This window comes from Grampus griseus, assembly GCF_964374135.1.
Source record: "Grampus griseus genome assembly, chromosome: 11".
Lineage (NCBI taxonomy): Eukaryota > Metazoa > Chordata > Mammalia > Artiodactyla > Delphinidae > Grampus > Grampus griseus.
In genome coordinates, this window is record NC_139005.1 from 77,735,266 (window position 1) to 77,762,095 (window position 26,830).

Below are 26,830 nucleotides of genomic sequence, written 5' to 3' on the forward strand. Positions count from 1 at the left end.
GCTGTGGTAAATTGTTCTTGACAGCCGAAAATTGCCTGGTAACCAGATATGTTTAGAAACTATGTGGTCTACCTAGGTAGCAAATCATTACTGGAGTAATTATTACCACTACCCCCCAAAAGAAAATTTGCCCTAGGCTGCTCTCACATAATCATATTGGCAAAGCAAAATTATTAAAAATGTCATTTTAATTCCTCACTATTGTCACAAGATTTCTTTAATAATGAAAACATCTTATTTTAAACAGTATGTTCTATACTGGTATGTCCTGTTATAAGAAAACATGACATAGTAATACAAAACTTCCAGAACAGATGAGATAGAGGAAATGGGTACTTTACAAAAGATTTCACAACAATTTTCCTTCAAATAATGAATTTAGATAATTGCTAAATGTTGTACAAATTTTACAAATATATATTAGATATATATTTGTAATTACATCTATTTTGTGAAGTATTGTCCCTCCATAGAGCATGCACAGAAAAGAGGACATGAGCTGCTTTTCTCCTAGGAAACATAACTATTAATGAAGCAATGGGTGAACACGTTTTTAAATAACCTTGTGTATCTGTAAGGCTCTAAACTAATAATTGTTTCAATCACAAAGGCTGACAATAAATACAGCTGTCTGGAAAGTACTTGTAATATCTCAGGAAGACATAAAATAAAGCAAAGGCAATGTAATAGAGTTGGTAAGGGCACAAACTTAGGAGTCAGACTAGAAGAGTTCAAATTCTGGTTATGAGGCTTATTCCTTATATGACTGTGAAATTAACCCCCTCAAGTCTCAGTTTTCTCATTCATGAAGGAAGAATAAAAATACCTAGGCTATAGAGTTGTTTGTGTGAGGACTAAATGAGATAGTGTATATGTGTAGCAATGTTTCAGGCATTTAGTGGTACCATATGCTTAGATAATAACTATTATTGTTATCTGGATGAAACATATTGGTTTTAAAATGTCCATCATTCATTCATTCATTCATTCATTATACCTTTACCAAAGAGTTCTTGAGCTTTAGGGTTAACATGAATTATGCTAGGGGCTGAAGATACAAAGACAAATACAGTCATATCTCTTCAGAGAGGGAAGAGAGATATGCAAATAAATAATTACAGGGCAGTAAATGTTAAAACAGAGGTAGACCAGGGTGCATGGAAACACAGAAGAAAGAATAATAACTGCCTCATTATAGATATGGGTTGTTTTTTTAAGGAAATTAATGATCTAACTGGCTTTCAAAATATGCTGAAATTCCTTGCTTTGCACCTGTGAGGAACTGGTGGCAAACAGCTTTCTTGACTAATCTAAATCCTATAGAATTAGGTTACTCTCTTGTTACATGTTCCTTTCTTTGCTTAAAAAACAAATGAATCGGCTATTACTTTCATTTTTTGGATCACAGTATGTTGAGAAAAAGTAGGGTATTATCTATGATCCTGCTGCTTATAGGGAGATACCCTGCCATGGAATGTAGGACAAAAGTCACAGCTGTCAATCTACATGAACATAATAAGCATGTAAACATGGGTACAAAATGGCCAGGAACATAATGGAAGAGTTATGGCTTCCTTTGTTTTGATGGGGTTGCTAAAGCATTTGGTGGTAGAGTCGCAGGAGACCACTGCTGCCTTTTCATCTTTATTCCCACCTTCACTTGAGCTCTATGAGTCTTCACATCTTTCACTCAGAGTGATCCACAGTGCCAAGTGTGCAGCAGAAACAGCCTGCTGAGTTTAGCATCTCACCTTTTTTAAATTGCCCGAACTCCTTAGTATTACCTGATGGCTCTAGCTTTTGCCATTTTATTAGTAAAAGCTACACTTGGAGCAAAATACCCTGAAAGTATTTGCTCCTGATTTAGCTTTTCTAAAAACAGAACTCAAAGTTCAAGGCCCTCAGCTGTGAAAGAAACTGCTCGTCAAGCCCTTTCACCACTGCTCAGTGGCCACTCCTTCAGCTGCGCCTCCCAGCCTCCCAACATTGTTTTCTCCTGCAAAGGCCAAGGCCCTACAGAATTTCTGATGGAGAATTTTTAATATCAAAGCCATTTTGAAAGCTGTCCAGCTTCCTGCCGAGGTTCTTAGAAGGAACAGAAGATGACTTTGAGATGCAGCTCCAAACAGAAGGAGACAGTATGAACTGTCATTACTATATTAAGTGTGAAGTTAAATGTTAGATAAAATGAAGTCTTCTACATTTTTTGGGCATTATTTTCTCCTTCTACTATCAACTGGTTTTTTTTTTTTTGCTAGTGGATGGATAGCTACAAATAATAGAGAAAAAACTAAATGAACTTTACTCAAAGACAATATGGTTTTTACCCCTTTACTCTCCTAAGGAGCATCTTTTTATTCATCCTTTAAATGTTATATACATTGTATTCAAAGATAGCTTGTTCCACAATATTCAATATGTTAATTTCAAAAAAATTACACTAGAATAAATTTAATAAGAAAATAATCTAAATTAGGATTTACCTATCAGGTACTGAAATGTAATATCTCCTGAACTGTACATCACACACAAAAGAAAGAGATCCATTTATGCATGAGATCTATTCATTCTTGCCTCTATTAAATGCTTTTTAAAAATAAATATAAGGTATTTAAGTGTATTTCCTATCTGTCTTCTATACGCTTTTAAATGGGCAATGCAAATAAATACAAAAGTCATGCCCTTTAAAATTTTTTTTTAAATTCAATTGTTTGAATATACTCCCACTGAATTTTTATTTTATTTATTTACTTATTTTTGGCCACACCACGCAGCATGCAGAATCTTAGTTCCACTACCAGGGATCAAACTGTACCCTCTGCAGTGGAAGCACACAGTCTTAAGCACTGGACAGCCAGGGAAGTCCCAATGCCCTTTATTTTTAATGCTTCACTATGTGACCACTGCTCAGACCCTCAGTTTGATTTCTGTATCATTCCTTTCCTGTTTACTAGTTGTAACTGAGCCAGTTCCTATTTATTTCTGAGTATATCTAAGAGATCTTAGCAAGCTAAATAGCCAATTTTATATTCCTAGGTTGCTACTTTAGTTAAAATTGAAGAAAGTACTTTTGAGTGTACAGACAAATTTTACTATGGGAAAACTTTTTAGTATAATTTTGGACAATGTATTTTGCTTTGGAGAATTTGGTTTGATCATACACCATTATCTTTTTTGTTGAAGACAGTCTTCTATATTCCCAGGCCACTCAGGTACCACTCAGGTGCCTAGTTCCTAGCTAGGCATCTAGTGAGAAACTGGGGTCATCTCTAACTCCTTTTTCCTTTGGAGAAAGAATCCCTATTTACTCCATTTATCTCCATGGAACTGATGGGTTAGCCTCTGCTAGATTCTGTCATGGTACCCTTTTCTTCTTAATACTTAATGCAGTTTTTAATTTACATATTTACTTGGGTAAATTTATTTATAGTTTGTTCCCATGGGGTAAGGGACTGTTTTGTTGTATATACCGTGAATAGGATAGGGCTGCCACATGATAGGCACTGAGTAAATCCTTGTTGAGTTTTTTAAAAATGGATTAATTATAGCCAGTTAATAGATATTTCTTAATGACTGATGGTCTTCTGGCCTCCAATGTAATTTTGTTATGATTTTTCGCCTCATTGCTGTCTCCATAGTACATTGTGAAGGCCTAGAAGGTAGGGGCCATGTCTTTTCATCTCTGTATCCCCAAAACCTAGGACCATGACTGACCCATTTTCAGAACTTAATCTCTGTTGAATGAATGTGCCTCTCAATGAGCAACAACCAGGAAATGATTTTATGTTTTGATGAACCTCCTAAAAGGCTCATACTATTTCTTTTACAGGTTTTTAGTATCTTAGCATCATAGCATTGCAACACTAAGATATTAGAAACAGAACAAACACAGCAAATTCATAAAGAACTGAAATGGTCAAACAGAACAGAATATTCTGAATCTTCCCAGTGCAAGACTGTTCCCTGCATGAGTGCAAGACTGCTTCCTACATTTAATGCTACACTCAGTCAAGTACTGTTATTTATTATTTGCAAGAAAAGTTCTTTATTCTAACTCTGTGGGAGAGATTCCCCACCCCTAAATGCCTCTCACTGGCAGCAAAGCATTTTTTTTCACATTAATCAATCTGAAATTCCTTTCCTCACTTTCATCCAATTATATATAATTATGACTCATTGTTCTAGGTAAGTTAAATTATTCTTTGCCCCTCCCTATGTCCCCTTATACCTTTCAAGTATATGTAAAAAGTTGTTGTATTCTCCCTGAGCAGTTTACTAGTTGATCTAAGAATATTTATCTTCTTTCATATTTATTCATTAGTATCGCTCTTTTCCTGACTGTTTTGTTGGTCTATTTGAAGCACTCTCCATTTACCTTCACCTTTCTTATACTAAGATTCCTTAAGATAAATACAGCTCTTAAGATTCAAGAATGCAAGTGTGTGTGTGTGTGTGTGTGTATATATATATATATATATATAAAATTTCCGATTATTTCTGCTTTTGTTTACTCATTTTGTTTTCGTCAGTTAGGTCACAGTATGGAATCAAGTTCTTCGGATCTTTATAGGTCTTTGGATCAAAGTTTTTGGGGTCAGACAAATCTGGGTTCAAATCTCTGCCTCTGACCAGCTGTGTGAACTTGGACAAATTATGTAGTCAATTTAAGCCTTGGTGTCCTCATTTATAAAATACAAAAGATACCACCTAACTTGTAAAGATTGCTAAATGAGAAAACTTATGTAAATTGCCCAGCACAGTGTCTGACCTATAATAGCCACTCAACAAATGCTAGTTCTCTTCTTTATACCCCATCTAGTTTTGTCTAGGCTTTCTGAGAGTTTAGATATTTTATAATTATTTGCTTGATTATTTAATGCTTCTTCTCATCAAATGCAGAATAGCATATTATTTATTTATTCAGTGAACTGTTCTGGAGACATTTTAGAGAATTCCATGACCTCTCCCACTTCTCTTCCAAAATTTGACTGACTTTTATTATTCATCAGTTCATAAAATGTCTCCTTTTTGTGGTGAATTTTAATGTTATTTAAGCTTTTTAAAGGATAGTCCTAGTATGATTATTACATAATGATATATGTATTTTACCTAGCTCTTTCACTTCTTAACCTTCCGGTTTTACATCCTAGATTTTTTTAAAACTGAGATTAAAGTTTCCCAACTCTTATTGCCAAGTCACTGTTCTATTTAAAGTTTGCTTTTCAAAAACAGTTACTTCATATTGGTTCTATGCTGGAATCATTCACAGTTGCTTCCAAAATAAAACAAAGATGTCTATGTTGTTTATATGACATAAGATGACTTCATGTGGATTTGCTAAAACTACAATTTGAAAGAAAAAGCCCACTGAGCTACTACTGGAAGAAATGTCAGTGACCCTTGGGGAACAATTCTTTTCTGAGATGGACTGGAATACAGGCACAAGAATGAAAAATGGAAGGTGATATTGTGATAAGGTATTCTGAATTTTATTAATTTAACAATTATACTTCAAAGACAATTTGAAGGTAAAGAATAACCATGCTAAAGGTAGAATGAAATAATTGTTAAATAGAGGTACAAGCAGAGAGAGACAGTGATTCTTCTTGCGACCATGTTGAGAAGGTGATATCTGAGTAGACTGTGAAGGATGGAAAGATGGTCTGCAGCAAGATAGTCACCCACTCAAGGCACTTGTATTTCCATCAGTTGAACAGTTTTCATCTAAGCCAGAAAGAAGAAAGAAGAAATAAAAAGCAAGAAGGAACACAAGAGAGATTTGAATGGATGATAGAACTCTTTCTTTACAGAGATAGCTTGCTACTTAGGGTAATGGTAACCAAGTAACCAGACACTATCTTGGTAAACATTTGGTTTAGGTTTTAGGGCAGAGGGACTAAGTTTATTTTTATTCACTCTCTGCTAAAAGGTAGTTGAATACATTTATTTTGTCCCACCAGGGAAGAAGGAAGGGCATGTCAGTTCTTCAAGAGGTTGTTTACTCTGACAGAGAATGAATGATACTTTCTTTTCCATTTGCTGATTTTTCTTTAGATGTAGAAAGAGACTATGCAATAGTCAAAAATATGTCTTGACATAAAAGTCAATTCATTTGTTGTAAAGTAACTAACTGGCTCTTTCCCAAAAAGAGAACTAATTCTGTTCTATAAAGCATTTCTTCTGTTCTATAAAACATCTGTTTCAATCCACGTGTCCCACTAAAGGAAGGGAAATTTTCTATAGAAAAATGTCATGGACTAGCTGTCAATATTCCATACCCAATCAATTTCCCACCCGTTGAACATTTAACATATCCTTTGGTGTTAAAAGAATAGGGAAGCGGGGGAGGATGGGACTTCATGAGTACTGGCTTCAATATTTATTTCAATACCAACATAACATACTTATACTAGTTTAATGCTATGTTCTGGAATATGTAAACATGGAAGTAAAAGCAAATTGTCAATGTAGTGATAAGCTAATTTTATTATAAATTCCAATCTCATTATAATAATTCACTTTAAAGTATGAGGGATTTATGGTAAATAAACCTGTACACTATGAGTAAGGGAGTCCTGTGAATGGAATTGCTTGGTATTTATTTTGAAACTGTTACATGAAAAACAGACATCCTAGAATTCTTCCAGAAATTTTCTTGGAGAAAAGCAGAGGTTCTGAGTTAGACAGCCTTATGTGGGAGAAGATAATTGAATGAATGCTTACCAGCATTTATATCTATCATTGAGTCAGGAAAAACATGTCTAGCCAGAGTTTTAGTAATCCTTTAGGATTTTCCACCAGAGATATGGCTAATTCAGGGAGTGGATTAAGTTATAGATGATAATTAGCTCAAAATCTTTGATCCAAGGATGAAAGTGAACAGAGTTCACACTAGAAACAGGAATAGTATGTGTAGTGGTTCTCACATGCTAGCCTGGAGACCAAAAGGCTGAGTCAGAATCACCAATGATGCTTTTTAAAATAAAATATGAATTTCTGTCCCCATCCCTGTTGGAGATTCTGATTCAGCAGATCTAGGGCAGGGCTCTGAAATTTCATATTTCAGCAACATTTTCCCAAGTGATTCTGGTCCACGTACAGGTTTGGGAACCAGTTACTAGATAGCAACAGTGCTTGAGATCAGATAAGGGGGCTGTGAAAGTGGAAGCCAGACTTTGTTCAAAGGAGAGAAACCATCCCACTTTTGGTTTAGAGTCTGAATTCCTGATATTAAAAATATATATATGGTAGCTTGAAATAGGCCATGGTGGGAATATTTATTTATTTATAATATTTATTTATTATTTATTTATTTGGCTGCGCCGGGTCTTAGTTGCGGCACATGGGATCTTCATTGCCACGTGTGGGGTCTTTGTTGCGGCATGCAGGATCTTTTAGTTGTGGCACGCGGGATCTTTAGTTGCAGCATGCGAACTCTTAGTTGTGACATGCATGTAGGACCTAGTTCCCTGACCAGGGATCGAACCTGGGTCCCCTGCATTGGGAGTGTGGAGTCTTAACCGTGGACCACCAGGGAAATCCCCATGGTGGGAATATTTAAACCATAGAAATTGACCAGTGCTACAAATCAGGGCTTTCTCCCCCCTAGAAAGCCAGCGTGCCACTGTCCAGTAGGATTATTCTATTTTTAATATGCTTGCCATAGGAAAATCTACTTAGGTTATAGGCTACTAAAGGCACATAAGTGACTTTAAAGATTTCAAGTGAGCTACTCTAGAAGAAGCTTCTCTTTATTTATTTTTTTACACAGTAGGTTCTTATTAGTTTTCCATTTTATACACATTAGTGTATATATGTCGATTCCAATCTCCCAGTTCATCACACACACACACACACTCACACACACACACACACACACACACTTTCCCCCCTTGGTGTCCCTACGTCTGTCTCTACATCTGTGTAGAAGAGACTTCTCTTTTAGAACAAAGAGACAGTATTCCTCCAAGTGTCTCAGTACACAGTGATAGTTATATTTCTCATGTATCTTAACAACCAGTTTGCGCCTCCATTCTGCTCTCAGCCCTAGATTCAGCTGGAGAGATTCACGTTGTCTCTTGTGTTTATAGACGTTAAATGCACTGTCTTTAAAAAAAAAATTTTTTTTTCTGAGTTGTAGAAATAAATTCAGTTTCAATGATCTCCACTAGTCTTAAAAAAGAACAAACAACATCTCTAAAATCCTCAGAAGTAATTTCTTGACTATGAAAATGTGTAGTTGATTGTTTGGGTCCCGCAGTTGACTCTAGTTAAGGTTAAAATAAAGAGGAATTGAGAACAAAGATGATTTAATTTCTCACAGGAATAAATCTATTGGCTAGTAGATTTGGTTCAGGGCCCTGTTTATTCAGCTTTGGTGAACTTATGGCCATTAACTACAAGTGTACACATAAGGACCATAGTATTTAGCATGATGTTTGTCAGGAGGAAAAAAATAGCCTAGAACATCCATGGGGCCAGTAAGTCCTGAGTATTCTGTTCAATGTATAGTATATAGATTCTGTGAGGAAGAATAAACATCAATTCATTCCCTTTTCTAGATTATCTCGTTAAAGGCAACAAAGGCAATCATAGATTAGAAAGTAGGACAAACTTTGTATTTCAGCACTTTAAAAGGAAAAAATAAAAACAGCCACCAAGGAAGTATGGAAGGCATCTTTCTAAGGAAGCCTCCCCTTAATTGCCCTCACACCACCCCCAAACTCTCCTTGAGGCACTTCATGTGTCACTTTCATTGCATTTTCCTCATATGATGGGGGGACATTAATACTTTTGTGCTTTTGTGAAAGTTAAGTGAGTTACTAAATATACAGCCCTTTGAACAGTGAACAGAAAAGAGTAGGCACTCAATAAATGTCAGCTATTACTATTATATCATTACCGTCACCACAGTGTATTGAAATGATCTGTTACTATAAATTTCTCCCCATCTAGAATGTAAGATCCTTTAGGGAAGACCTTTTCATCTTTTTCAGAGCTAGTGCTTACTGCAGTGCCTGCCATAGAGGAGATGTTTTTCCAATAAGTGCTTCTTTGGCTAAATTGAGCTATGATTTATAAACTTCGACCTGCTGTTTCAGGCTTTCAATAGTTCCAACTCCTGAGAAGACATAAACTAGGAAATAAGGGTGAGAAGGTTTTGATACATCGTCGCTGATAATCCAATAGTAAACTTTGACCTGCTGTTTCAGGTTTTCAATAGTTCCAACTCCTGAGAAGACATAAACTAGGAAATAAGGGTGAGAAGGGCTTTGATACATCGTCACTGATAATCCAATAGACGGTAATTGTCCAGGCCTATTTAATATTATGTTTGTAATTATTTCACTGATAGAAATATAAAGTTTATTATTTCCTTGATAAACAGTTGTAGGCTCTAGCACTTGGAAATGAGGAGCAAACATACAGAAGGAATCTTCTAGGATATGTCTTTGTAAGTGACTCTTCATATAGATATGGCCACAAGACAATAGCAGTATTTCCCATGCATTCTGTAGAATGCTGGTCCTAAAAGATGCTCTGTAAGAAAAGCATTCTCTGATTAGATTTGGGAGACAGACTTCAGAGCTCTATAGGAGGTTTATCATGAACACTAGCATATTAAAAGCTCTGAGAAATCCTGAAGAAAAGAAACCTTTGATTAATTCACCACTTCCTGAATTTGAAGTCTGTAGAAAAATTTCCCCGAATCTAGTTCCTATTAACACCTTTCGGAGTTAGTGTTCCATGAATCAAACTTTGGAAAATGCTATATCATAGAAACACATTTATCCAGATTTCCATTTTTTTCCTCAATAAATCTCTATGTAATTCATTAAAAAATCTAAGTCTATGTGCATACAAACAGAGATGCAAACTCTGGTTAATTTGGATGCTAAGGGAATAGTGGGATATTCTGTCTGGCTAACTAATTTTTTAAAATTAACTGTAGAGTGAATGCTAACTGCATTTAACCCTTGATGAAAAGTACTCTGCAGCATTCTCAAACTTTAATATAACACAACCACCTGAGAATTTTGGTAAAGCGCATGTTTGATTCAGTAGGTCTGGGGTGGGATCAGAGGTTCTGCTACTTCTAATCAGCAACTGGATGATGCCAGTGCAGCTGGTCTTTGGACCACACACTGAGTATCAGGTTACTTTTCTGCCTTGGTAAGCACAGTAGAGTAAATATAATAAAATTGTTACTTTGAATAACATTGTACATGCTGTTGATGGAACCACACACTGAGATAGTTTAAATTTTTAGAGATATCCACTTGTTTTCTTGATACTACCTTCCTCATAAAAGTAAAGTGGGACCCAATGGGCAGAAAAGTTGTAGCTCTAGCGATATTTCTATCAGCACTTAGCGTGAAATGTGGTGTACTGTAGGTACTTAATAACTGTTAAGTACGTTAACCTATTTGTCATACACTTTATTATCAGCCTTGGTAACTGTAAAGGTGATATAGAGACACATCTGCTAAGGAGGGAGTTAATGATAAGAAAATATTACTAAATAAAAATGAAAATGTTGCCAAACATTGCCAATCAAACAGTATAGTATAGAAAATACTTGAAAGAGAAAAAAACTGAATGTGCTAATAAGTGGTGGAATTTACCCCTGGCGCAGAAAAGGGAAGGGAAGAACCAGAATAATGTTCTGGAAGAAGGTGCCAGTAAGAAAACCCATGCTAGGGAAGTGGACACAGGCATCTCTGCCCCAAACATATGCTGGAATAGTCATAAAGTGAATGGAGATACGCCTTCCTCAGGCAGCCTACCCAGGATCAAGGGTATGTCTAGAAAACGAAAAAAGGAAATACAGATCTTCCATACTAATCCATCCACCACCTACAAATTATGCTAAAAGGACTAAATTGGTACCAGTTATTTTCATAATCCCCCTACTTGGTGCAAGTATTGTGTACATGTTTTTAACTAGGAATGATTAGCAATATGAATTATTGGTAGTAGCTTCTAGCTTGAAGTCTTTCAGTACCCCAGATGCAGGGGAATTCTATAATTTAAGGGGTTGAGAAACTAATCCAGACAAGTATGTTACAATTGTCTTATAATGTTTTCTTCCTCCCTCCCTCCCTTCCCTTCTCTTTCTTTCTTTCTTTCTTTCTTTCTCTTTCTCTTTCTTTCTTTCTTTCTTTCTTTCTTTCTTTCTTTCTTTCTTTCTTTCTTTCTTTCTCTCTTTCTTTCTTTCTTTCCTTCTTTCTTTTAAATATATTAATGTGCTCTTCATGCAGTTTTCATTAAAATAGCTTTGATACCTTTGGTCTTCGGACACTTGGATATTGCCTATAAATATCAATTGGCAGGGTCCAGGTAATTATACTAAAGGTACCTATTGACTGATTATCATCTACTTGTGGATAGTTCAATCCACACCATCTCACTGACTGAGGCGTCCAAGATGAGGGCACCTCTAGCCAACCACCCATCTTCTCTATTTCTCTCATCCTCATACTCCTTTAATGTCCTCCCCCTCGTTTTTTGCCTCTATAACCATTCTGAAATTTTTTCAGTTCTTTGAACATGCTATAGTCTTTCTTCCTTCTGCTCCTTTTTAGCACTGGTTGTTCTCTCTGCTGGGAATATTCCTACCCATGTTATGTTGATTCCTATTAAACTTCAGGTCTCCTTAATCAAAAAATTAACTCTTGTTCATTGCCCCTCCTATGAGCTGCCCTGTACACTCTCTAAACAATACTGGTCATACTTGTGTGATCTAACACACACACGTATATACCACTAGTTGCCTATACACACACACACACATACATACACACACACACGTGTGTGTGTGTATATATATATATATATATATATATATATATACACATTTATATGCACATACACACACACTCATAAGCTCTTTAAAAAGACTGTGTCTCTTGCTAATTCCCAAGAATTAGCACACAGTAGTGTTCAATAAGAATTTGTAGAATGAAAGAATAAGTTTTTTAAATGTCCTAATTTTGCTCAAGTCTATTGACCTTGGAAATCAAACACTATAATATGGAAAATACTGTCTCTATTGACATTTTCACAGGCTAAAAAATAATAAAAAGTTATGTGTTTTGTTAGTTTTAGCTACCTTCTCAAATTTTGCTTATGTTTTTATAGAACTGTAGTTTGGGGACCAAAAACCTATAAAGCCTTTTCGGCACAAGTCCCTAGAAGAGCTATATAAGTAGTGGGGTAACTTTTAAAATAATCTCCTCTTTCATGCTCTTTTTATAAAACTCTGAAGCCATGAGCCCTCTAGGATTTACATAGTTAGAGCTGGCAACCTTTTTACGTTTTGTAAGAATATGAGCAGTAGCTTGAACATAGAACAGTAACAAAACAAAACAAAACACAAGGTATTTATCTTGGCTCCAAGTCTGCCAATAAACCTTTCTATTTCTCTTTTTATTGGTAAGACACAGACATTTTAAAAAAAAGTCACAGTTTTAATCTTTTGTACATTTACCTTACAATTTTATAAAGCTGCAGAATTTAAAGTTTGATTAGTAAAGTAAAATGCAGTGCATAATATGCAATGCTTTCAAATTAATCTGAACATTATATCAGTAAAATATATTTGAAATATATGAAACTTTCCTAATTAAATCACTTGGCCCCCAGTACCCTAGGGAATAAATACTAAAATCTTTAGGATAGCATACAAGACTCTCTAAAATCTAGCCCTAATCAATGTTTCAAAGTTTTCTTTCACTGTTCTTGTAGATCTTCTACTTGTTACTCTAATGAAAGTGACCAGCCATTTGCTATACCAGAACATAGGAGATACTTGAATGTTAGTTAGATATTAGAAACTGGGTTTGTTTTAACCAATGTAAGTAAAATTGGGGGAACCTTCAACTAGACCAGTGTTTCTCAAACTTTAGCTTGCATCAGAAACACCTGGAGGGCTTGGAAAACTCAGATTTCTGGGCTCCACCCAAAGAATTTTTGATTCTGGGCTGGAGTCTGAGAATTTGCATTTCTAACACATTTCCCACGTGATGCTGTTGCTGATGGCCCTGCAACCACACTTTGAGAATCACTGGTTTGCTTGTTAACTTCAACTAAGTTAAAAAAAAAACAGAAAACCCCACAAACTTCCAGTTACAAGATAAATAAGTTTTGGGGTTGTAATGTACAACATGATAACTATAGTTAATACCATACTGTATATGTGAAAATTGCTAAGAGAGTACATCATAAAAGTTCTCATCACAAGGAAAAAAACTGTAACTATGTGAGGTGATGGATGTTAATTAAACTTACTGTGGTGATCATTTCACCATTATACATATACTAAATGATTATGTTGTACACCTTAAACTTATACAATGCTATATGCCAATCATTTCTCAATAAAACTGGGGGAAAATAAAAAAAAATACTGCATCTTGTCACTCCTCATTCCAAATCTCTGGCACCTTGGATCTTTCTTAACTTGTTTTGGTGATAAAAGCACTTATCACCTTCTAACATACTATATATTTCACTTATTACTTATATTTATTGTATGTCTTCTCTGCTAGAATATAAGCTCCTTGAGCACAGGGGTCTTGGTTTTGTTCCTGAACACATCCTAAGCCCTTGGCACATAGTAGGCACTCAATGTATATCCATTGAATGAACGAATGAATGAATGAAGGAATGAATACATTAGGTACTTTGTACAACATACTGTTTCAAGTCAGTGCTATATAACAGTATCTTTTTGAAAATGTTGTCTGTTGCTATACAAGACAGTTACAAGTATCTAAGTTACTCAATGACAAATGAATTTCCTTTCCTGTTTCATCTGCTCGTTAGTCCATACATTCTTATTTTTAGACATTTCTACTAGTGGTCTGAGGATGTGGAATACACACATACATATCTATTTAAATATATCCTGTACAAATGGTGTTAGGGCTGAATATATTCTAGATTGAAATTTCATAAGCAGACCCTTCAGTCAGCACATGGAGTTAAGGAAACTACATTTTAGTCCCTAAGGTACTGTGGATTTTAAAGAAGTAATTATCTTTGACATAAGGTATATTTAGTCAATAAAGAGTAGAAACTCTATAGTATTATTTCCCACTGTCTATCTTATAGGACAACAGTTATTATAATACTAGTTTTCATTTCTTGGGGGCTTACTATATGACAAGCAACGCGCTAAACACTCCACATACTTTAGCTTATGTAGTTCTCATTACAACCCTGTTGGGAGAAGGAAATCGAAGTGCAAAGAGCTTCAACAGCTGGCGTAGGATGACACGGCCGTAAGGGGCAGGGAAAGCTTCTACTCTAGATCTGTTTGAAACCTATTAAAATGAAAGTCTGAGTACAATAAGGAGCAGGAGTAAAACAGAATTCTTGGAGAAATGTTATGACGTAAATCCAAATTTGGGGCTCAAGGTTGAAAGGGAGCTGTTGCACATTCTATCTTCCACAGTCTAAGAGAGAAAGCTTGTAACAAGGAAGACCACTCATATTTCATGTAGGTATCTCCTGCTTGAGGTTAAAACTGTATTTTCAAGAGCAATAGAATTTTTCCTTTAAATTAAAAATGAACCCAAGATTTTAAATGATTGTTTCCCATTGTATTGCTCCTTTCCTGTCACTGTTTTTGATCTAGAACATGGAGTCCTTGGCAGGGAAAGGAAGGGCATGATCATTCATCTCCATTAACAGTCTTGAGTGGTTTCTGTTATCTAATAATTTCTGAGTTGACAGACGTGGAAATGCTCATGTAGTTAAATGACTATTCATCCACACTGGACTTCTACTTAAGCTCTGCATATATCTTTCACAGTCATGTTTCAGGTAATGTCTCATTAATTGAGCAGATCTTTGAAGATTCTACTCTTTTTTCAAATAAACCTCTTCTTGGAGTTATACCAACAAAAAAGCAGAACCATTCTGTAACAGTTTAGTATTTGGGGGGAGAGTAGGGAATTATTGTTATGTTCTAAATTTATTGCTACATTAGAGCAGAGTCAACCAAATTGCGTTCACAATGAAACCAAAACCTGTCATTTTTCAGGTGTTCAAATTCACTGCAGAGATGAACACTAGAGTGACCCAAGTGCAGATAACCACTCTTTCTTTCGTCTATTTGAGTCCATTATTGTCTGCGTCCTACTCATATGTTTGGTCTTAAGATGATCTTAAATATATCTCCCTCTTCATCATTCTTTTTTCTCTCTTATTAGACATCTTGTTTTCCAAAATGTGGTGCTATAGGAAACAATTTTACTTCATGGAGAGTAAAGGACATTGTCTTTAAGAATATTATACTGTTTCCACCTAACAGATTGAAAATTCTTACCCCTTATCAATGAAGTTAACTGATGGGTGTGAGTGGATTGTCTGAGAATTTCATGACTTCTCTCCCATGCGTGAGCAAATGAAGGATGGAGAGTCATCTCTTTTGTACAAATCGACCTTTTTTTTTTTCCAGTAACCATTAATTCACTTACATTTGCAAGCATCTGGGGCAGAGAAAGGTCTTCGGAGGTCCCGGTAGAAGCCTGGCTTACATCGTTGGCAATGCTGACCTTCTGTGTTGTGCTGACAGTCATTGCAGACGCCACCACTACGATTCCCTGATGCCTCCCACACATTAATGTCAAAGTGACAGGCATCAGCATGTCCATTGCACTTGCAGGCTGGGAAAAAGAAGCATGGGAGGAAAACAAAGAATTAAAAATAAAATGACAGGTTCTCTAATATTCAGGCAGTTAAAAGTAGGGTAAGCTGATTCCTAATTTTTAAAAATTTAGTTTTTTCACATTCAGAGACAGAGAGAACAGACTTGTGGTTGCCAAGGGGGAGGGGAGATGGGGAAGGGACGGAGTGGCAGTTCGGGGTTAGCAGATGCAAACAATTATATATAGAATGGATAAACAACAAGGTCTTACTGTACAGCACAGGGAACTATATTCAATATCCTGTGATAAACCATAATGGAAAAGAATATTTTTAAAAGAATGTATATATATGTACATACATCTATCTGTATGTATAACTGAATCACTTTGCTGTACAGCAGAAATTAACACAACATTGTAAATCAACTATACTTCCATTAAAAAAAATTTAGTTTTTTGAGTAGTATACATTTTCACAGTACAAGATTCAAAACAGTATAAAAACATTTATACATTAAGAACTCTTTCACCCCATTTCCTCTGGCCTTCAGCAGCTGCTTTCCTTTCTTCCTTCCTTCCTTCTCTTTCTCCCCTCCTTCCCTCCCTCCTTCCTCCAAGCCTAGAAGGAACCTTCTGGTGGACAGGGTTTAGTAACTTGGCAGATAGATTGATTTACCTTTCATGAAGTACTATTCCTCAGCTATTGCTGTACTGGTGAGTACGAGGTAGTCTCCTATAGAAGCCTTAATTTTCTTATAGAAGAGGCTTGCAGAGTTTCTCATATAACAATTTCTCAAAGGCATTTCTAAGATTATCAGTCAATAGTGCCAAGTGACAAGTCTCTGTGTTCTATATGTGTTTAGATATGCAGCTGGTTTCGGTGGAAAGGGCCAGAATGGCACTCTAGGAATTTAGGAGAAATTCTTTAGATTCTCTTGATGAGTGATTTGAATAAGGATCCAGACTTTTTTCTGGAGGTCAACTGCATTTGAAAATGTTTGTGCTATTGTTTTTCATTGTTTCCTTGATGTGTTATGATACTTTGACCAGACTCATAGTCTTTAAAAAGCATATTGTAAGATAATTTAAGAGTTATGCTTAGAGGAAATCCTTTACATTTCCTAGAAACTAAAATAAATCAGTTATGATTCCAAATTATGTAAGGGAAGAGACTTCTCAGTTTTACCCACTGTACTTGCCTTTAAATCCTAGTAAAACTGAAGTCTGTGAGTGTAAACATTGTTAAGGCCATGTGTATTTCTCTGTGCATGTGTATTTCTATTTCATGTATATTTCATTTTGAATTGCAAAGAAAAAAAATGATTCATGTTCCCATAGTTTTTACCCTTCTATCTAATCTCCAACCTCAAACCCAAAGTTAGCCATGGCAATGTTAGTCTCATTCTTGATGAACTGGCTTAGTTTTAAATCTAATTTGTCACTACAAGTATCATAAGTGAAAAGAAAGGCATTATGGTATTACAGAAAAAAAAGCATTTAATTTGGAGTCTGAAGAGCGGGATCAAGTCCTGACTCTATCATTTACTAACTTTGGCAAGTTACTTAATCTTATTGAGCCTCAGTTTCCTGATCTCTAAAATGGGATTAACACCACCTACTTTATAGGGTTGTTTTGAGAACTGAATTCAAGATAGCTATTTTCATGATTATAATTCAATATCTCAGCTATGATGGTAACTGCACATTCTAATCCTCAGTTGCTCTTGCGTCTAGCCATGTTTTATTATGTCAAAGTCTCAGGGAGGGTGCTTAGGTCCCACATAGTGTCCTAGCAAATGGGCAACACATTATTGGCAAAATAGTATATCGGTGATTTTGCAAGCAGTATTGTTTCCAAATGGCTGAAGTTACAGTGGGCAGTGATATGGTTTATGTTTGATATGGGCTACTACCTTATATTGTGTTTCTAGAGACAACAAGGAGTCCATAGATGTTTACTTTACAAAGAAGGCTCTGAGTCTGTGGTTTGGTACTTACTTCTGCACTCTTTTGGAGACCCTGTTTTGCCATCAGCTGCCTCCCAGGGGCGGTCATTGTATAAAGGTGCACAATGTTGGCAGTGGGTGCCTGCCGTGTTGTGCTTACACATACACTTTCCATGGACCTGCAAACAAAAATAAGTAAGCACTATGAGCACAAACAGTGCTAGGAAAGAACACTCTTCCCACAACCTCATCTCATTGGTTGGCTTTAGCCATATGACATTCATTCATTTTTGCTGAGAAGTTAGTCATCAAGATGAAAGATCCTTTCTTTAGTTTGTCTTGTTGTTAATTCATATCCTTGGCTATAGAATATGTGACCCTAAAGAGCAGTTCTGAGATACTGGCTAGGCATTTACTTAAATTTTTTTGTTTTGTTTTGTTTTGTTTTTTTGTTTTTGGTTATTTATTTATTTATTTGTGGCTGCGTTGGGTCTTCGTTGTGGTGCATGGGCTTCTCATTGTGGTGGCTTCTCTTGTTTCAGAGCACGGGCTCTAGGCGCACGGGCTTCAGTAGTTGTGGCACACGGGCTCAGTAGTTGTGGCTCGCAGGCTCTAGAGTGCAGGCTCAGTAGTTGTGGTGCATGGGCTTAGTTGCTCCGTGGCACGTGGGATATTCCCGGTCCAGGGCTCAAACCCGTGTCCCCTGCATTGGCAGGCGGATTCTTAACCACTGCACAACCAGGGAAGCCCTACTTAAATTTTTAATACCTTTAAATTATTTTATTCTTTACACAGAAGTAATACATCTTCAATATAGAAAACTTAGAAATCTGTAATCCCATCACAAAGTGACATCATTATCAACATTTGAAGCATATATTTGAGGCACTTTAAAAATAAAATTATATTTAATAAAATTTAAAAAAACACAATTATATTTAAAACTTCTTTTTTGGATTGAGATCATCATTTCATGTCATTAAATATTCTTGTACAACACACATTTTAATGGCTCCCTTGTATGATGTAAAATTTATTTGACCAATCACCTATTTTTTGTCATTTAGGCTTTAAAATATTTTTACATACTATATTTTAATTCTATAATGAATATCCTTGTAGCTAACAATTTGTGTACATCTTTATTAGGAATGTGTTTTCTAGAGGTAAAATTGAACAGTCAACATTTGTATATTTTTAAGGCTTTGAACACATTTTGTCATAATGACTGGGCATTTTCTTTTAATCCCACAATTCAGAATAGTTGAGGGTTTTTAAAATAGTATTTCTCACAGGGAGGAATACTTTAGTGGAATTATCTGGGATCTGAGAGTTTTATGAGAATTTTAATATTTTTTGTATTATCTCACCAATAATTTCTTTTTTAAAAATTTTATTTATTTATTTATTTGGCTGTGTTGGGTCTTCATTGCTGCACACAGGCTTTCTCTAGTTGTGGCGAGTGGGGGCTACTCTTCATTACGGTACTCAGGCTTCTCATTGCAGTGGCTTCTCTTGTTGCGGAGCACAGGCTCTAGGTGCGCGGGCTTCAGTAGTTGTGGCTCACAGGTTCGGTAGTTTTGGCTCGCAGGCTCAGTAGTTGTGGCTCGCCGGCTCTAGAGCGCAGGCTCAGTAGCTGTGGTGCACGGGCTTAGTTGCTCTGCGGCATGTGGGCTCCTCCCAGACCAGGGATAGAACCCGTGTCCCCTGCATTGGCAGGCGAATTCTTAACCACTGCACCACCAGGGAAGTCTCCACACATTCACAGATTTCCCCTAGCCTCCTAGCACCGCAGCTTGGTTAATTTTGTTTCCTCTTCCTGGAAAGTCTCTTCCCTTCTGCCTGTCAGAAATACTGCCCAACTTCAAGAACCATCTCAAAACCCAGTCCCTCTCATGGTCCTCAACAACTGCTAATCTATGGTGATTTCTGCGTTCTTTGAATTCCAACATCATTTTGTTTCTTAGGTATTTATTTATTGTCTTGTTTATCTGTAATTTTTTTCTATGTAAATTTTTTTTTTCTCCAGCTACATCATACTTTGCTTAAAGACAGAAAAAATGTTTTGTAATGCTTTGTGTACCAAACATTGCCTAACATAGCAACTCTCTCTTGTAGATATTCATTAAATAATTGTTGACGGGTTGATATAATTTATTACCTTTATGCTGATTTACCTCTTATACTGTTTCTCAAGAAAACAACAACAATACCTCATAGATCCAAATTTGGGAATCCCATTCTGAGCTGCTTTACAAAACGTTCATTTGTACAGTCATGACATCATGTGTCAATAAATGCATTTTGCTACTGGAATTCAGGGCAATACTTAGTTATTAGGAAGTATTCCAGATGATCCCAAATATTAATTTTTAGAAATTTATTCTATCAAATAGTTATTCTATAAAATAACTTCTGCATGGTAAGATTCTTTTTTAATTGAAATATAGTTGATTTACAATGTTGTGTTAATTTCTACTGTACAGCAAAGTGATTCAGTCGTGTGTGTGTGTATATATATATATATATACATATATATATATATATTCTTTTTCATATTTTCCATTATGGGTTTTTTTTTTGTGGTACGCGGGCCTCTCACTGTTGTGGCCTCTCCCGTTGCAGAGCACAGGCTCCGGACGCGCAGGCTCAGTGGCCATGGTTCACGGGCCCAGCCGCTCCGCGGCATGTGGGATCTTCCCAGACCAGGGCACGAACCCGTGTCCCCTGCATCAGCAGGCAGACTCTCAACCACTGCGCCACCAGGGAAGCCCTCCATTATGGTTTATCACAGGATATTGAATATAGTTCACTGTGCTATACAGTAAGACCTTGTTTATCCATTCTATATCTAATAGTTTGCATCTGCTAACCCCAAACTCCAACTTCTTCCCTCTTCAACCCCCTCCTCCTTGCTAATCACAAGTCTGTTCTCTATGTCTGTGAGTCTGTTTCTGTTTCGTAGATAAGTTCATTTGTGTCATATTCTAGATTTGAATGGTAAGATTCTTTAAAGGCTCTAAAAAGATGGATGATCCTTTGTTTACTTGTACTAGATCCTGATTTCAAACAAAATGGAGTCTTTTGAAAAAATGAATAAGAAAAATCTTCCAAAGTTGAAGAGTTTAGTGAAGCGAAGGCATACTTATGTAGCTGGCACAAGTTAGTAGCATAATGAAGATTAGCAGAAAAAGCAGTTTTGTAACTGTCTAAATTCTATAATAACCTGTGAAAAAATAAAAAACAAACCACTACGTACAAAACACCCAGGATACAAATATTTGATAGAATTAGAGTCCAAATTCCTAGAATAAACCATCCCTAATTCATCATTGCTGTTACGGAGATTATATGGAATACTATCTGAGGAGGGCATTTGAAACAATGTTAAGAAATCCAAAGTAAATATAGTAGAGACCAAGGTCAATAATTGCTATCTGTATAAAACTCTAAGTGTGGTCCCTGAGGTTGTGTCTTGAAGAGTACATAGGATTTTCCTTAGGGAGCAAAGACAAGAAGATAACCCCAAAGGAACATTCTGAATAGTCAGTAAGTAAACCAGAGGACATGTGTTGAATAAGTACGTTCTATCTAGACCACGGAATACATTATAGAGCTTAAGAATGATGAATTTATCCTGTAATACTGAAGATCCATTGAAGATTTTTGAGTAGGAAGTGATTGAAAGGTATATTAAATATACTTCATTTTCCTCTCTTTTAAAAGATTTCCTTTTATCTCCTATCTTGTCTGTTATGTTGTTTCTTCCCCCTCCTTTATTATTTCTTTTCCAAAATTTTTACCCCAGCTTATACCTTCCAACAGCCAATGGCAGTCAAATGTATTTTCTGATAATGTTTGGAATTTTAAAAGGTTGTTAATTTTTATTTTATTGCTTTTTTGTATCCTTTCTACTTTTAAAACAACCATTTATTGAATACTATATAAACATAGATGCTGCAAATTATTGCTACTTTTCTTTAGAGGAACTAAACTATCATCATAAGTCAGTTTATCTGGTTTGGTCTTGGAATGCCCAAGGCCTATATGTAATTTCACCCAACTCATAGGTTAGTCCTGGCCCACAAATTCCAGGCCTCAGGAGGCCACAGACATTTAGGGAAACCTCATCAAACATTCACATGTATCACAAGATAATGTGGACAGGTCAGTTCCCTCTGGAGTAAAGATTTCAGAGCATTCCCTCATTCCTGCATGCCAAGGATTGGGATGAACCTCCCAGGGTCTGAAAGATGCCAGCCCAGCAAATATTTCTACACACAGAAAAATTCAAGGAGCTGTCATTTTGAGAATTACCAAAAATAGCTGTAAATCATTACCTAGACCATTTGAAACAAGAAATCCTTCCTCAGCAATACAACTGTTACAGTTCAAGCTTGAAAGATCACCCACTATTTGATGCTCGTGAAAAATGTGCAAGTAAAACTAGGTCTTCACTGAAAAAAAACAACAAAACAGAAAAAGGAAAATTTAGTAACAAGTTAAACATAGCTCTTATTTGGTACACAAACATAAGCTAGATAAAGAGCAGGAAAATGGGATTATGTATTTAAGGCTTAGTTGAAGAGTGGTGTCTGGCTTTATAATTGGAAAATGAGAAATCTATTTCAACAAAAAAATCTACAACTCCTAATTATCTAAGAGGTATACCTCTTAGATAATACCTTGGCATTTTGGATATTCTATGAATTTCATAAACTCCTTTGCTATGCTGAGAGTATGTTTTTTCTGTTGATGTCAAAAGTTTTCCTACCTATATCTGAAACCAAGCAAGACCCTGTGGGACTCCTGGGCATGAAAGCCTTTCTGTGTCCCCTGTTTTTTGTTTGCAGGGAATAGTCTTCAGCCTCCATGACCTTCCCTGAGTTCCAAAGAGCAGGTCCAAACAGTTGCTAATCAAGGAATGGAGGCGATGCAAAGATAAGGGAGGAGCAGCCAAGAAACAGTAGTGCAGCCTTGGGGCAGGGTCCTGCTTCTGCCTCAAGGGACGCACATAACAATATCTTTAAGCTCTTTACAGAACTAAAATTCCCAACAAATGGAAGATGTTAGCATTCTTCATTCCAGAGAAGCTTATCAAGAGAGACTACCTGAGGCCAGATTAAAGGAGTGCAGGCCCTGCACACACCCTGACCCTTATCAACAATTCCGCCCTTGAACCATTGCTATAAAACTCCTCACCAAATCCTCCCAGGTTGGGACACACACTTTTGAGAGGCACGAGCCCGCTGTGTCCCTCTTTGCCTGGCAAAGCAATAAAGCTATTCTTTTCTAGTTCACCCAAAACTCTGTCTCCAAGATTTGATTCAGCACCGGTGCACAGAGGCCAAGTTTTCAGCCTCATGTCTAATAGTATTTATTTGTTACTAATATTAACCTACTTGCAAGTCATTTTTAGCATATTTATCTTACAGGGAGGGAATCATACAAACTTTGAACCAGTAATTTAAGGAATTACTGGAACAGCTTGCTCATTAATACCTGTGCACTTTGACACATATTATATATTAGAGGCAAATAGACATGGAAGAGAAAATACCACTCCTTCATATGTAAGGCTATAGAAGTAAGAATCTAGGTGGGTGCAAAATGAGGAAATGATTCTTTCAAATCCGTCATTGGAAGATACACATCTTGCTTAGAAAAGCTGCTTTCTTTTTTATTTTTTTTATTTATTTATTTTTGTCTCTGTTGGGTCTTTGTTGCTGCGCACAAGCTTTCTCTAGTTGTGGGAGCAGGGGCTACTCTTCGTTGAGGTGTGAAGACTTCTCATTGCGGTGGCTTCTCTTGTTGCGTAGCACGGGCTCTAGGCACGTGGTCTTCACTAGTTGTGGCTCATGGGTTCTAAAGTGCAGGCTCAGTAGTTGTGGCACACAGGCTTAGTTGCTGCACAGTATGTGGGATCTTCCTGGACCAGGGCTCGAACCCATGCCCCCTGCATTGGCAGGCAGATTCTTAACCCCTGTGCCAACAGGGAAGCCCGAAAAGCTGCTTTTTAATTGTTCTCTTTGGGGCAGTAGGCCTTCTAGTAGTCAGCAAACATAGAGTTGAGGAAATTGGCCATGGCAGGAGGTTGTGAGAATCTGGTTGTTTGCCATGTCAAGCATATGGGTTGGACAATCACTTATCAAGATGTTGTAGAATATTTAAACATTAGATGGAAGATTGGCTTTGACAACTTGTAAGGTCCTTCTAGTCTTAAGGTTCTATGATTCTAAGCCCTGCTGTTCTGTATTGTGAATACTGCCTGGTTGTAGGCAACTACCCATAATCCTTTCTGAGCTACCAGATAAGATTTAAATGTCATATGGCTGGGTCCTGTTGGCATCTCTCCAATGCAGCATGTTTCCAAATGATGTGAAAGTCAAACAAGGGAGAGCTAGGAGAATATCTCATCTTTTTTGCAGGTACTACCTGATGTGGCACAAATGAAAAATAAATGTTAATAGTCTCTGAAGATGGATTTGCATTTGTCAATAATGACTATACCTAAACTAAATTGTATTCTTTCTGATTTTTCTTCTACTGTTTTCCTCCTTCTGAACTGCATTTTCCCCATTGGCTTGTGACTAAAGTAATTGTAGACTGTCATTCTAGCACCTGCCTTCCAAATAAAGGTATATTTCATCATCTAGTGATGCTCACCACAGACATTCACCATAATGGAATTACCAAACCAAATAATCAGTCTGGTTAAAGCTTTGAAGGACTCAAATTAACTGAATTGTTTTGTGAATGTCTGATAAAATTTACTTCCCAACTGCTTTCCAAGAAAGAAAGGACCAACTATTGTTCATGTCCTACTAAACTTTATAATGAAAGCGGAAAAAAAGATTTTACAGCTAAATATTCAGAAATTCCTGAATTTCATCAATTGACTAATTTCCTTGAGCTCTTCTGCCATTATTGTTTACATATACATGATTTTATTTTCATTCTTTGAATTCCAATGGGAAATGAATATTCTTTCATACCATCATTGGAACTTTAAAAAATGTTTGTGAAAAAAGGATACAAACAGTGCCTATTCTATGAACCTAAGAAAAATGCCCACTTAAAGGCAGCTGTGGCAATTCACGGACCTCCATTTAGCTATGACAAATGATTTAGAAAGTGGAACAATGCTTTGTGGCACCTTAAGACAAAATGTAAAGGCAAAAAACTGATTTAATTTCTAAAGAGATAGTATGTCCCTTTTAGAGAAAAGGATTAACTTCTAAAAGAATGAACTTCTTATGCATGAAAAGAGATAAATTCTAATAACGGCCAGCCTGTTAGAACCTGCTCCTCTTAAGCAGGGCAAAAACAGGCACAACAATGCTACAGCATAAACCTTTGAATAGAAAGCATTGTGAGGAAAACGCGTCTTTTCATTAACAAATAAAATATTCCTCTACCCCTATTAAAGGTTTGCATGTTTTAATTTAACAGAAGAAGCGGGAGTTCTATGGTGAATATAAAGCATAGTAATTGAGTTTGGTAAAAGGGGGCTTGAAACATACTGTCAGAATGAGATAACACAGGCTGAAGCCCGAGGATTCCAAACCCTTGCCCAGTAATACATACAGCAAGGATGTAAGAAGTTGAAAAGCTCTACAGTCTATTCCTTGGTCTATACTTTAACACTAGAGAAAACGGGTCTTGTAAGAAAGCATGGGCAAAAAAATAGAGGTATAGAGCAGAAACAATTATGAGTAAAGAATGAAAATCAGCCACGAGAGGCTTCCCTGTCAGCCTGTTGCCTGAAATTCTTCCTATTGGGACTCATTCCTTTAGCTTCTGAATGGTGCTTTAGGTTCAAGAGCTCCCTACAAAAATGTACTTAAGCTCAGAAGGCGTAAATCCTTAAATTATTAGCAACAAACATATCAGCAGGGATTATAACCATCTGTTTTCAATCCTAAAACTGTACTCAGAGTTGCTTAAAGGAGGAAGTAGTTTCCTGGTGGAAGGAAAGGGAATGTCTAAAGGGGAGAGGGAAGGAGCCAAAGACAAACTGTGCCTACTTCACTATTTTGCCAAGAACCTTGCTCTGGCTGACAAACCTGGAAAAAAAACAAAAACAAAAAACATGCATGGAGCCAATACAAATTTCATAGGAAAACTGCATGTAAGTACACTGTATGGTAATCGTGTTTATATACCTCTCTCCACTAAACTCTTGCAGGGAAGAAACTGTGGCTTAAATTTCTTTGAATCCCCAGTAACTGGCATATAATAGGTTTTCAATCAATATGTGTTAATTTTATTCAGCCAATGTATATTCAAATGAGCATTGAGAACCTTAGTTATTGAGTTTAGTTCCATTTTAAAAACTTCCCAAGAAAGCAGGGTGCTAATTATTCACTTGAAGTGGGAATAGGATACTTTTGTTTGTCACAGAGCAGGATTTCGGGCAGAGTAGGATTGAAAGACATTCAGCTTTGTCCAGAGTGCTTCTGGTCAAGGAATATTGGTAAATATGATGTTACATAGAGTGGTCGTCTATAGTTGATCTGGGAGAACTACTGTAGGCCCAAGGAACATGGATTAGTCAGGGAGGGAAATGGGACAATAAAGATGAAGAAGAAGATGATGATAATGATGATGATAAATAATAACAATTAACAGTAGTAGTTAATATTGATTAGCATTTACTATGTACCAGGCACTGTTCTAGGCATTGTATAAATAGTCATTGGATTTACACAAGAATAAGGTAGGTATATTACTTCCATTTCATAAATGAGGAAACTGAAGCCCAAAGAGTTTAAGTAATTTGCCCAAGGTCACAAAGCCAGTAAATGGTGGAGCTATTTGAATTCTAGCCATCTGACTCCAGAGCCACCATCTTAACCCTTAAACTATACTATTCTGAAGACCCTGGGGAGTAGGATTTTTGAGGGATCTACTTTGGCCAGATCTCTTCAGTGTGTTACTTAAATAATATTGGTATGTTTCAAACCAATTTGTCCTTGAAGAGCTCCTTGGGACAAAGACTGGTTTGGACTCAAAGTGAGCCATTTCAAGGGTATTAAGTTCTTGAATGGATTATTTGTCCTATTCCTCTGGGAGAAACCTAGCAGTTTTCAAGATGGGTGAATATAGGAAGATTGGCCCCCATTTCCCATACCTGGCATGAATAAGTTCAGTGCATGTACTGGTGGAGAATACTTTTAGATTCTCATTGGTTCAGTGTAAAATCTGTCTGTACACTGAAAATTCTGA

At 36.5% G+C, this 26,830-nt stretch overlaps 1 protein-coding gene across 2 annotated transcripts in view; it reads right to left on the minus strand.

Annotated features, from left to right (window-relative positions):
• The window catches only part of NTN4 (netrin 4), a 106,240-nt gene that overhangs the window by 24,370 nt on the left and 55,040 nt on the right, over positions 1-26,830 (minus strand). For both annotated transcript variants that reach the window (XM_082666265.1, XM_082666264.1), the window contains exons 4-5: positions 17,655-17,781; positions 15,486-15,674 (exon numbers count right to left, since the gene is read on the minus strand). In XM_082666265.1, coding sequence (XP_082522391.1) covers positions 15,486-15,674; positions 17,655-17,781 — 316 coding nt within the window. The remainder of the gene's footprint in view (positions 1-15,485; positions 15,675-17,654; positions 17,782-26,830) is intronic.